Source organism: Camponotus vicinus, unplaced genomic scaffold, assembly GCF_025532165.1.
Source record: "Camponotus vicinus isolate PSW18456_S1 unplaced genomic scaffold, iyCamVici1.0 SCAF_2, whole genome shotgun sequence".
NCBI classification, from domain to species: domain Eukaryota; kingdom Metazoa; phylum Arthropoda; class Insecta; order Hymenoptera; family Formicidae; genus Camponotus; species Camponotus vicinus.
In genome coordinates this window covers 24,727,517-24,740,613 of record NW_028141956.1, presented here as the reverse complement: position 1 = coordinate 24,740,613, position 13,097 = coordinate 24,727,517, and the positions used below count along the sequence as shown (strand labels likewise).

The 13,097-nt window shown below is 36.0% G+C and overlaps 2 protein-coding genes across 2 annotated transcripts in view; both read right to left on the bottom strand.

Moving 5' to 3' along the window:
* Positions 1-13,097, bottom strand: part of LOC145967210 (uncharacterized) — a 124,752-nt gene that overhangs the window by 14,469 nt on the left and 97,186 nt on the right. The gene's annotated exons all lie outside the window — the stretch shown is intronic.
* LOC145966526 (uncharacterized) lies at positions 3,634-4,620 on the bottom strand. Its single transcript, XM_083090639.1, has 2 exons — positions 4,347-4,620; positions 3,634-3,947 (listed from the first exon to the last, which is right to left on the bottom strand). Exons 1-2 carry the CDS (start codon positions 4,557-4,559, stop codon positions 3,837-3,839), a joined length of 324 nt encoding a protein of 107 aa, XP_082946765.1. The 5' UTR covers positions 4,560-4,620; the 3' UTR covers positions 3,634-3,836.

Here is a 13,097-nt window from a genome sequence, read left to right as displayed (position 1 = left end):
AAATCCTCTGATTTTATATTTATACACTATAATATTAATTATCTCTGATGTTACTTGCATTTCTAATGTGTGTCGAGCGTATAAGATTAATTTAGCACGCAAGTCTTTATATTCTTCTCGGTAATGCGTTCTAATAAATTAGGAAGCTATGGGCCATTCGGTTTAATCAACAGAACAAGAACCGACACGGTTCAGTTGCTTAAAATCATATGGATTGCCTTGAAGCGAAACAAGGAATGTCGTTCATCGGGATTGAGATCATCTCGAATCACGATGCTTTTTATATTCTTTGTGATACTTATTAAATTGTTATCAAATTATTATATAATTTATTATCTAATTTAAACAAAATCTCGAACATTTAAAGAAAATGCATCTCGCGTAGAAAGGAACGTACCATTGGTACCTGTAGAAACAAAGGTCACAAACGCAAAATCGGTAGTCGAAGAAACATATTGGTTTCCGTACATCTGTTGCATTGATTAATCGCTCGTTATTTACAGGGACTGCAAGATTCATTTTCGCCGCAGTAATTACGGACTATTCGAATTGACCGCGCGAGGAGTTTTTTTTTTGTAGGTGTGCATATGTGCCCCGACGTAATCTTGCCAATGATCACGTACGATATTAAAAAAAAATTTGCCAGCGCTTTCAATCGAACGCCGGAGATCTCGGAACGCGGTCGTAGGAGGTCGGGACTTACGGTATACGCAAGTACCACAGCCACGTACGCATACGACCCCCGTGGCTCGCTGAAATATCGCGCGGACGTCGCTTCATTTCGATATTCCTGGCCCTGAGGCCCCGACGAGGCGAACCTCTCTCTCTCTCTTTCTCTCTCGGGATCTGGACGGCAGAGGAGGTCCAGCGAGAGTCCTCTCGTTTTATTACATCGCATCGGGAAGGGGCGAGGCCGATGCACAATTGTTTATGCCCGTGTCCCGCCCTATCGAACGCATCGGACACATTCGTATACATACCTACCACGTATACGTACACGTGGTAAAATACGTATACGCCGTACGTGGTGAAGTCATGCGCCGGTGATGATGTTGGTGAACGGACGTCGCGCGCGTTCGCGTTGCGTACCGTATCCTCTTCCCCCGCAACCACATGCCGCACTCCTCTCTCCGTGCTCCTCCTCTTTGTTTCTTCGTTCGGGCTAAGATTATTAATGGCCAGACCGAGGCCCGATACCCCGAAGTGTCAGCCTCGTGACAATGACGAAGCTCGCACTTCGAGAGTCCACCCTTCCGTCCCTTCCTCCTCCTTCTCTCATCATCCGAGGACGAGTACCGTGCGTCATCGCGTGCGACTTCGATTGACGCCGTAGGTTATTACAATGGAAGCAACATAACGCGATGCGATTTGCAACACGAGATCGCACAATCGACTTGCCACGCGTTATTCTTACTGTTAATTCTTGAGATTAGTCGTGCGATCAATAATAATTATTTTAGGTGACAAGGGAGATTTTCGAATATTTTATATAATTTATATTTTACTTCTATTAAATATAAATATCTAAATTTGTAAAAAAAAAGCTTGGAAATATTTGAATTAAAGTTTTTCATTTTATTTAGGTACAACAAGTGAAAAGAAGAAATAAAATATTTTGTTTCTTTCTCTTAAAATTATAATTTGATTCGAAAGAGAATGCTTAAGAGAAATTGGCGCAAGAATCAGCTGGCAGATATTTCTAAGTGATATCTATATGTGTATCAGCAATATAAGATACTTGGAACAACATCAATGGTAGCAGGTGTTCTGTATCAGATTGTCAGATGAACTGGATTTAAAAGCGATATGTAAATCATGAGACTATAACACTGTTCTATTTTCCCTTCGGATAGGATTTAATCTCGCATCGAGAGCCACATTCTCAAGATCTCTCAAGATACACGTGAAAATAAACATTGTCAAAATGACAAAATTATTAATAATCTCGCTTACAAAGTGATGTCAAATGTTCTGCAAAATCGTTCAGAAACGTGAGGAATTAACTAGTGCAAGAATTAATTCAAAAAGATGTAAATGTTAAATTTGGGACCAATAATAATTAATATTGAGGGTGTATTGTACATGGAAGGAAGCGCGAAAGAGAAAAGATGTGAGGAGAGAAGATAAAAAGATAGTTTGGAAGTGAAACGAACGAGTAGCAAGCGACAGATGGGCGCGGACACAATCTATCTCTTTCCCTCCGAATTTGATGCCTCTCTCTCTCCTCTCTTTCTCATTTCTGCGGATTGTTTTCTTTCTCTTTCCCAGTTACAAAGTTGGCATATTCTAGAGAGAGATAGAGAGAGAGAAAATTAATGCTCGCCAAGTGCGCGTAGTCGTAAAGCTTCCCCGCGACGCGGTAATTATGTAGGACCGCGCACATTATACACCCTCGTCGTGCCACGTTTCGTTGTGGTAAAGCCGCCGTCGTTGCTTTACGAGCTCCTGCTTGTAATAACAAAGCACCGCTGTACGATGACACGTTAAAAACCACGTTTGCACTATCGTAAGTCAAGGCCATCGTCTCGAAACGAACACGTCGCTCTTCTCTTTCCGCGCGCGGTAGCAATGGGTTTAGTCCATTATGATCTCGTATTGTGTCTTTCGGATCGTCTTTAAGATACTTTTTGAATCTTTCGAATTGATGTAAAAAAAAAAGATATCTCAGACATCAACACTTTAAAATATTTGATTAAATTACTAACGTTCGAATATAATAATAATTACAAAAAATTGATTATAGTTTAACGCTTGACGTTAATAATCCATTTTCATACAATCATTAATTTATAAGGTAAATAATTTCAAAATTTTATGTAAAATAACGAATATTTTTTCGCGTATTTCCTATAATTTTTCTTAAGTATTAATCAAACATATTCCGAAAATGATATGTGATTCTAAAATACACACAGAATTGAGTATTATGCATTTAATAGTGCAGATAATAATTTTATTATCTACGTGACTTACAAAAAAATTTTTAGTATGAATATAAACATTGTATCATATTTTATATTCAATGCCATTGTTTGATATTACTAAAATAACACTAAAAGTCTGTTTTATGTAAAATCTTTAGATAATAAAGTTATATAAGACCGTAATAAATTTCAGAATTTTTTCGATTGTGTTTATGATATTTTGACCATGATTTTTATAAATTGAATATCTCACATGGAAAAAAGACAAGATACGCAAAATTTAAATTTTAAATACTTTATAGTAATATCAAGTATATCAATCACAGGAACTGTTATTTGTTGCACTATATACTACTATTTTTCAATAAAAATTATAATAATTATGTACAACAAAAATCTCTTCATTATAGGTATAATAATATAATTATTAATTTGTATAAAATGCTCTATTGTGATTTAAAACATATATATATATATATATATATATATATATATATATATATAATATATAAATAATGATTTACATTATAATAAAATATAAGTAAATTAGAAAATAATAATCAAAATTTGCAATTTAGGGATTAATAAAATATTAATATATATTACATACTTGAGTAACGTTAACATTTATTAGTACAAGAGATATTTTATTTTACGATAGAATGATAATTATTAATTTATTATAATTTATTAATTATACAAATGATAATTATTAATTTATTATAATTTATTAATTATACAAATTATTTTACAAATATTTGACAGAGAAAAGATATTATTTCGTAATTCCTTATGATTACGCACACAATGATTTGTCAAATTATGCTAGAATATTTGCATTAGTTGAAGAATCTGTCGATTATCTTGTATCATAATATGGGATATTATACAATTATTTTGTATTATATTGTATTATGGTATTGGGAAATATGGGATTGGCGTCATTCCGTAAATTCCAAATAGATAATCATATGTCTCTTCCCAAGCAACATTGAAGATTGTATTTAACGCTATTATTAACAGCTGAAATGCAACAAAGTAATTAACGCCTAATTTCCAGTTTTGTGTGTGTATAATTTTATATTTTGCGAGATAAAAAGATATTATGTTACATTCACGAAACACTTTTTCACTCTTCCACAAAATTTTTCTCTCGTCAAATATAAATAAATAATTTTCTTTTAATTCCACTTCACATACTTATTATGAATTACTATTTGAAGAGATGCATATACATTGATGTGCAAATTTTATAAATGCATTACAAATTATATAATTATTTGCTTTTAAATAATTATTTTAATGCGCAGTTTATATTAAAAAACTATCAAACATCGATAACTGATACAATCTTTCAAATGAAAGAATATAAATATTAAATGATACAAGTTTTATATATACATATATAAAAAGCTTTCATACCACTTGTTGTAAGTGCAATAACCAATTCTTTATTATGCGTATAGTTGCGGTCTTTAGCTTTAGTTTGCTCAAAATAACTGGCAACGTAATTTCATTAATAGTAACCACTTTACTAGTAGAAACCACTTCTTTACCAGAAGACGTTTCTTCAGTCATGATACCAGAAATCATAATAATTGCAACAGCAATTAACAAAGTAACATATATCTTCATTGTTGCAAACTTGTAAGTGTTCAAAAGAGCGAAAAATCCAAAATTTAAATTTTACGTATCATGTCTTCACGATGCCTCAACTTATACTATAAAAGTCGTGATCAAAATGCAATAAACATTATCTAATCCGGAAAATATTTCCAAGTTTATTAACATTTTAAAATAATGTTTTAGTATTATTTTAGAAATAGCAAGCAATTCGTTGAATATAAAGTTGCTTAAAGGTAATAAATATAACGTTTTATGTATTAAGATATTCACATATATTTACAATGTAAAACACGTCCTACACTTATTGTATTAGTTAAATAACGTATCAAATGTATCAAGAGAATTATTCTATTTAATTTAGGAAGTGAAATGTGGATAAACATTGTATATATTATTTCTTAGAATTGTATTATATTAATATTGTGTATATTATTTCTTAAAATCTCATAACAAATGAATCTTTCTCTTTCTTTTTCTTTTTTACTAGACACTTAAAAAATCTTTCTCTATTTATATGGCATTTGCCGCATGTAATATTACTGGTAAATTATCAATTGTTACACAATAATTAAAAATGTTATCACGTAAATATTTGTGAGACTCCTCTCTCTCTCTCATACAGTGAATAAAATTTTGTCGAAACATAAGAGAATTTTGTTGAAACATGAGAGATCTGGTTAACGTTAAAGTGTATTTTAACATAGTGTGTTTACGACGTAGAATTTTCATCAATTTAATTATTTATTTTCACATAATCGTAATATTAGTTTACAAATATTATGTAATTTGACGTAAAAGGATTAAAGATATTTTAATATTCTTTTTTTAATATTTCCTATACATTATTCAAATATTTTTTAAACATCCATCAGATGCATATTTGTGAATTTTTTTAATAGAAAATGCAATGTGAAATGTGTGTGTGTGTGTGTGTTTGTGTGCCCAATTTGAAACACATACACAAATACAACTCCAATATCTCTTATCGAAAGATATTTAATAGATACAATTGTCTGTAACAATGATATATTAGAAATCCAAAATTAGGCGATCTCTTTCTTTTTCTCTATCTATCTATCTATCTATCCGTGTATCTATCTCTCTTGGCCATCAAAGCATTGGGTGTTAATATATTCTACGGTGATCTATTGCTTCGTGTTGGCGTGTCCGAAGAGTTTAAATCGTGATTAGGATATGGATGTGGTGAGAGTTGTAACGGTGTGTGACTTCCTGGCCACTGTTAGCAGTCACGTTGAATCACTGTGGAAATGTTTCTTTGTAGACATAGACGAATCGCTTTGGCTCTCCGATAACGAGGCAACGGCACGCCAACCGTTTTGTAATGTTCGTATGTTAATGACTAAGTATGAATCTCGTTATCGAGTATGCTTGTGCTGATATAAACCATAATGTATCAGAAAACCGATACTTCACGAGAGACAGTTCGCCTAAGGATACCTCATAAAGACGTTAACGTAGCTGAAATTTGACATGTCCTTGCATATCTGAACAGTTTCAACTTACTTTTATGTTAAGCTTTTATCGTTTTACTAACTAAGTATTTTCACAGGTAGGGAAAGAAATATATTTAATTTTAATATATTTTTAATATATTTAATTTAAGATAATTTTTTACTATATAACCACTATAATTTTATAAATATTTTTACATGCATTATTTTTATATGCATAAAACAAGAACAAGAAATAATCCCTTGGGATGAAAGATATTAAAATTAGACACAAAGTGTCTAGCAACTATTAATAGCATATTTTATGATCTATAAAAGCTGAAAAGCCGTTGTATACTCGCGTTTTAATATTTTACTAGAATTGTTTTACATAACAAAATAAAGTATTCCGTTAATCGTCGTTTCGTCTGCTATCGTAGACAATTTGCTCATCCCATATGAATGAGCCCGCGGACACTTTTATTCCCCCTCATAAGAAACACAACATTTCGTTCTGCAATTTGCTTGCATCGTGCTCAACTATTCCTTAAGCCACTTTGCATTTATATGAGCGCATCTCGTCCTCTCTCAGCGCGGGAGAGATACACAGGGAGGATTGTACGCACATTTATCTGGTCACAAGAGAAAAGACAAGGAGAAAGAGAAAGGATGAAGATAGAAGATAAGACATGGCAGAAAGAAAGGAGAAAGGATCAGGTATGCGAGCTTGATGCAACGCAATCATAGAAAGTCCTAAGTCTCTATGTGAAAGAAAGAAGGAACGGAAAGATGAAAGAATCAAAAGAGAGAGAGAGAGAATCGAGAAGAAAGGGATGGCGGCGCCGACAAGAAAGCGCGACCGCGAGAAAAAGAGAGAGAGAACTCGGAGTAGATGAATTATGTTAAACGCCTGTTTAAGTACATGTTCGCCTAGGGATACACACACCGACGCGTCCATTCGTCTTTTCGATTTATATTAAATCGCCTCTCGAATGACCCGACAACGACTCTGGCCGAACCGCGTCAGTTCGGTGCTCATTCTTTGCTTTTCGGGATTCAACGAGTACGATAATACCTAAATTCTTACAAATATTTAGATTTTATTTTAGATAAAACACCCACTTATACTGCACATCCCTTAAATTCCTTATATCTATAATTCGCAAATATATAAAACGTATATTTAATTATTATATTATATACATATTAAAGCTTGTGTGTGATATAAATATGATTTTAATTATATACTTGCATTTATTTTTATATTGCATATATTTTTATATTAATTTTCCAATATGCACATGTTCAAAAAAAATATTTTATATTCATTTTTCACCTGATATATAATTCCCCAAAATACATTCCTACTGTTCAATGTTTCCTGCATGAACATCCATGAGCGTTTAAAGGTTGCATTTCTGGTAAGTAATTTATCCTTGAAAATAATCGTAGAATGGTTACACACGTAACCTTGGATTCTCATCGCAAACTCTATGAACTATTCTTGGCAACTTTGATAAACTAGTATGGCCTTCATTTCGTAGTATAAGGTCATGAAGACGAGATGCATATAAGAGGTATATTCGAATGCACGTATAATACATGATCAAGTATATAGGGTTTAAAGAGCGATAGATAAGTACCATTATCATTGCATGACTCAGAAATCTTGATAAAGTAAAGATAACTATTGATCCGCATCAAAGCACATTTCTATTTACTCTCCGCTCATGAACGGTTGTCTATCATCTATCGATAGATCGTTACTCTCAGCTGATGCAGTATTCTCCGAGCACATTCCAGTGTATTGAAAGCCGTGTACTTCTCGATGCAACTCTTCAAATATGCCTCATATCGAATTATTCACTCAGAACTAGCTCGCTCAAGCAGCAACTATGACTGTATCATGCCTGTCCGATCATAGCTGATTTATTTTATGCGCTGAATAGCAACGGTATAAGCTTCTTTCTCATAAGCGATCATCGTTGTACGAGGCACGACGATATTTAGCGTAGTCAGGTGTAAACGCGCTTTCGCACTCTCTCCAGGCAATTGCGGAAGAGGAAATCTGAAATGTGATCCCTGCGAACGGCTCGTATCCGTTGTTGCGTTTGGTGCGCAAGTGCATCGGCGTAATAATACATATTAAAACGATGCTTCCGCGTGCAAACTGTTGCTTCGCACGGAAATCCTTAATCTAGTTTCATTATAGACACTAGGCTCGAACCGCCAGCGAATTTACGCTATGTCAGAGCGCGGCCATACATTGTGTACACGCACGAAATGCGAGAAGGTTACACCGAATCGACTTCGCTTCCTGAAGCAGGCGCGATAAATCAAGATTAAAATCGTGGGTTTGTTTTCTACTTTTTTCGTCGAACCTAGAACGATACGTTGAGCGTGATATCGCGCTGCCATTACCAGTTCTATTAAACAGTACCTCTCTCCGGTTTTATCTAGATGTATGTACAGACGCGTAGCTTCTAGAAGATACCAATCAGCAGCATTCAGCAATGTCGATTCACGCAATCCGTCTCCGACAAATCAAACGCAGATACCGATGAGAAGAGCCAGCCGCACCGGACCGAAACACAAGAAGATAATGAATAGGCCTTGGTGGTAAGGTTTGCCAGAGCAACGTATATAAAGGGGTGGCCCATTATCTTCCCGATATCGTCGGTCAGGCAAATAGACGATAAATATTAATTGGAATCGGCGAGATAAAACAAATGAATCCCCTTGCCACCGGTGCAAGTGCCGGTCACGCGCCTCTCGAAGGAGCAACGAAGAGCAGGGAACGAGAAGGGAACGCGCCAAGAATCGTGGGTCGATTCGCAAAGATGAGAAGACGAGGAAGGAGGAAGACGGCACGAGGAGAGATACACGCGCGGATCCGATGAAGGGAAAGGGAGGAAAGGGAAAGAAAGAGAGCAAGGGGAGACAGAAAGGTGGTCAGGCAGAACGGCCGTGATTTATACAGAATCATATCTCCATCTGAATGTCTTCATTTTTAACGCACGGCCGCGCAATGGTCTCTCTCTCAGCGGCTTCGTTTCGGCTCCTCATCTTTGCCCTCCCTCTCACATGCTCCCGTCTCGCTCTGTGTCTTCTCCTCCTCTGAAAATCATTTCACTCACTCGCTGTTAAAGAACGATGGAGGAACGAAAGCTCGCGAATCTACCTGGGAGTAAATCGCACAACTTCCCCGATGCTTCCCTGGTGGTCTCCATACGATTTAATGTCTTCATGTATACCGCCCCCTTCTATCCGTTCTCTGACCCAAAAGATGTGCGTTGAATTCCCAGGTCACGTCGTATTTAGATGCGACCACGCTCGAGCATGGATGAGGAAACGCCTGCGAGAGTCGAACGCAGCCACGCAAATGATCTGGTAATTTTGTACGGAACGCCACGTCGATCGATACGCTTGCACCGATCGATTTCGTTCCGTTCGCGCGTGCATAATCGAAGAAGCCCGGTTTTCGGCGAGCTCGGTCTGTTGCAGAAGGAAATCGAGTATTTCCTGATTATCGCGGTTAGGCGAATTTAAAAATAAAAAAAATATTAGAGAAATTAACATAAGTATTTTGAACAGCACTTTAATAATTTTGAATTTTTCTATAATTATTATTTTCAAAAAAATGTAAGGTCTATCTATATAAAATTAAAGGAGATGAGAAAAGTTTATCAACATCGTTTTTTTAAAAAAATATATAAATCATATAAAATATAAAAAATATATAAATAATAATATATAAAAAAATAAATAATAAAATATAAAAAATATATAAATAATAATATATAAAAAAATAAATAATAATATATAAAAAATATATAAATAATATACACAAGCGAGATATTACATTCTGCAATACAGTTGACAAAAATGAATAATCGTGAAATAAAAATGAATTATAACACAATGCGGCGATAAAACACATGAATCTGCATTCCTTAATATGTCGGATACATCAAAGAAACTTTGCTTTAATCTTCCTCCGCACAGATATTCATGTATTATGCGCATAAATAATGTGCAGATAAAACTACTTGATTTTTGCCCGATTCGTCGTTTGCGATTTAGATGTATATCTTCCCGATGAAAGAATATCCGGCGAAAGAGCCTATCGCGCGTAGTTTGTAATTATTCATAGGTATCTACATAAGTGCTCGGCGCGTGAGGTATGATTATGAAAGCTCGATTACGATGAGACGCGTACACGACGTTTCCAGGGGAAATCGCGCTATTAGACCCGGCGCGATAACGTAATAGCTCTCGTACAAAGAGGAGGAGGAGGGTGTACTTAGGATGCGATTTGTACGCGCCTTGTAAGCGACGATCATTACGAATGGTAATCGTTACGAGGATTCATGATCCGGCCGATAGTCTCGCCGGCATGAATAATCCGACGCTGCCTTTATGCGTTATTCGTTGCTCGTTACTACACGTCACCATCCTCGACGCTTCGTCAAAGAATATAAAAAAAAAATAGAAGCGGCCGGGGCGAAACAATCCATTAAATAGTCGCGAGGTGGTCCGCCTCTCCGAGTCCTCGAGTGCGACGATGACGAGGATGAAGAGGTACCCGGTGCCTCAAGGTGACACGGGCTACCAGAGAGAGAGGAGAAGAATTCACGACGTCCGCGCACCTCTCCTTGTACCTATATTATATCCTCGAGGATACTTGTAACGGGGCCCTGAAACACGTCGACGCGCCGCGCCCCGTGACGACTTCTTTCGAACGATGACCGAGCGATTCACCAAGGGTCCTGATGCCTGCTGACGATCGCCTGAACGAAACGTATTCCCATTTCCGACACTCCCTCGCAATCGTTCGCTCTTTGACTCAACCGGGAGATGCGCATCCCGACGATCGAATGTGCATCCATAGAATGTCAATAGAGTTGTCGAGAAAAAAATGCTAGCAATCGATTACAGGGACCATCGATTTATATGTTACTTATAAAACGTGAATTTTTTTTAATAATAATACAAACAGAACCGAATTAAAATTTCAGCAAAATAAAATATATACATTTATTAAATAAATAAAAGAATATTATTAAATAAATCCGTTTTGAGATAAATAAGAAATATGTAAGAAAAATATCTCTTCAAACAGGTAAAAAATTGAATTGAATATAGATATATCATTTATTAATAAAAGTACGTTAATTATATTCAAAAATACACTCGAATAAATTAGAGACATTTTCATATGACTTTAATATATTTCTGATATAATTATCCATTGGTTTTTCTGCAAGTTTTTATCAACAACGTGCACTGAAGGAAGAATCAATTTTTCTCCAAGTCAAAGATATCAAGAATATGCGATATATCATGCCCCTAACAAATTTTAACTGACAATAGGGGAATAAAAAGCATCGTTCAATATGGGCGCATAAGTCGCGGCAGCGTTCGATAATCGATTCGCGTTTTTCACCGGGGCACAAAAACAGGTGCAATTAAACTTTGCACCCGAGAAAGGCGAAGGGAATTCAGCTCGAGCCACATGCGAACCAAGGACTCTCTCCTCGTTCCTCTCTCCTCCTCGTCCTTTCGCGCCGTCCTCCTCTAACCCTTAACTCTCCTGCGTCGTCGCGATATCATATGGCTGGCAATAATGCATCTCGAAACGACGACGGTAAGGTGCAGACTCGGGGCCGTTGACTGGACGAGCTGCAGTTTTGCTTTACGACGCGGTTGAGTGACATTTAATACCGAACGGCGCCCTTTAGCGCCTTTACCGCCCATGAGTGCTTTGCCCCCTGAGTCGTATCGGGGACCATCAAGTAATTCTCCGTGAATTTCGCCGTAAGTCTTTAGCGCACAATAATTCGTCATTTTCAGTCGTGATTATCTCAAATGAAAACACCACAAACTAGTGAAATTATAATTAGAGAAAAGGAAATGGGAAATTGAAGTATTCATTCATTCATTTTGTGTATTTTTGATATAAAAATAACCGTAAAATAAATTTTCGATATGATCAAAGAGCGCCAATAATTGTTACCATGGATGTTCAATTTTTTAACATTCTATCAATTAATTTTTTTATTAAAATATTAACAGTATTAAGAAGGATAAATTGTATAAAATTATCATTCATATATCGCAACTCTCTTAATCTAAATAATCATAATGCAACAGGTGTGAAATGTACACGTATAATTTTCAAAATTTAAATCTTTCAAAATTGAATTATTAATTTGGATTAAAAAACAAAAGTGCATATAAAATTAAAAGAATTAACTTTCACATCAAAAAAGCTTTACTTTGCAATCCAAATCCTTCTCTTTGTCTATTAAATTTCAATTTAAAAAATAAAACCTGTAAACAAACTTATGATGAATTAAAATCAATCATATTTAAAATTAAATATCCAAGTTATAAATTAAAAATGATTGTCATCAAACAATTTATAAAATCTGCAAATTATTTGGATCGGAGTAATCTACCAATTTAAATCGAAAGCAAGATCAAAATCTCGAATAAATTTCCTAAATGATTTCAAATGGGTCAAATTTTAATTCAAATTCGTGGCAGATGCGAATCGAAATTTCAATGGAAAAGGACGCTAAATAATGCACCAGGAAAAGTTTCCTCGCAATAGAATGATTTCGCTCGCGACATGAAATATAACTGCGCCTCTCCGGATTATTGCGTGTACGATCATCGCGCGTGATTTCTCGCGCCTTAAGGCCCGTCGCTATTACTGGTCGCGAATTTTTGCGAAAACGGAGGAGTATCGGCGCGATAGGTAAACGCGCAATAAAGCAGCCCCGTGGAGCGCGATTAACGCGCGCGAGATCGAACACGGAGAAACAATAAACGATTTTGTGCGAGCGGAGCACCCGTTCGATCGACCCTCGAGGAGAGGCCTTCACGAGACCCGTCCAACCAGACATTTACGACGCACTGAACATCGACGGGACCGACAAACACGACTGACGCTGCGAAACTGACATATTCTCGCGAAATATCGGAGTTCCGGAACGCGTTTTATGTCTTGTCAGAATGTAAGCTTCGGGGACAGTTAGTGATCGCGACGCGAAAAATATCTTATGCATCGAATGTCCTCCCGGATGAAGAT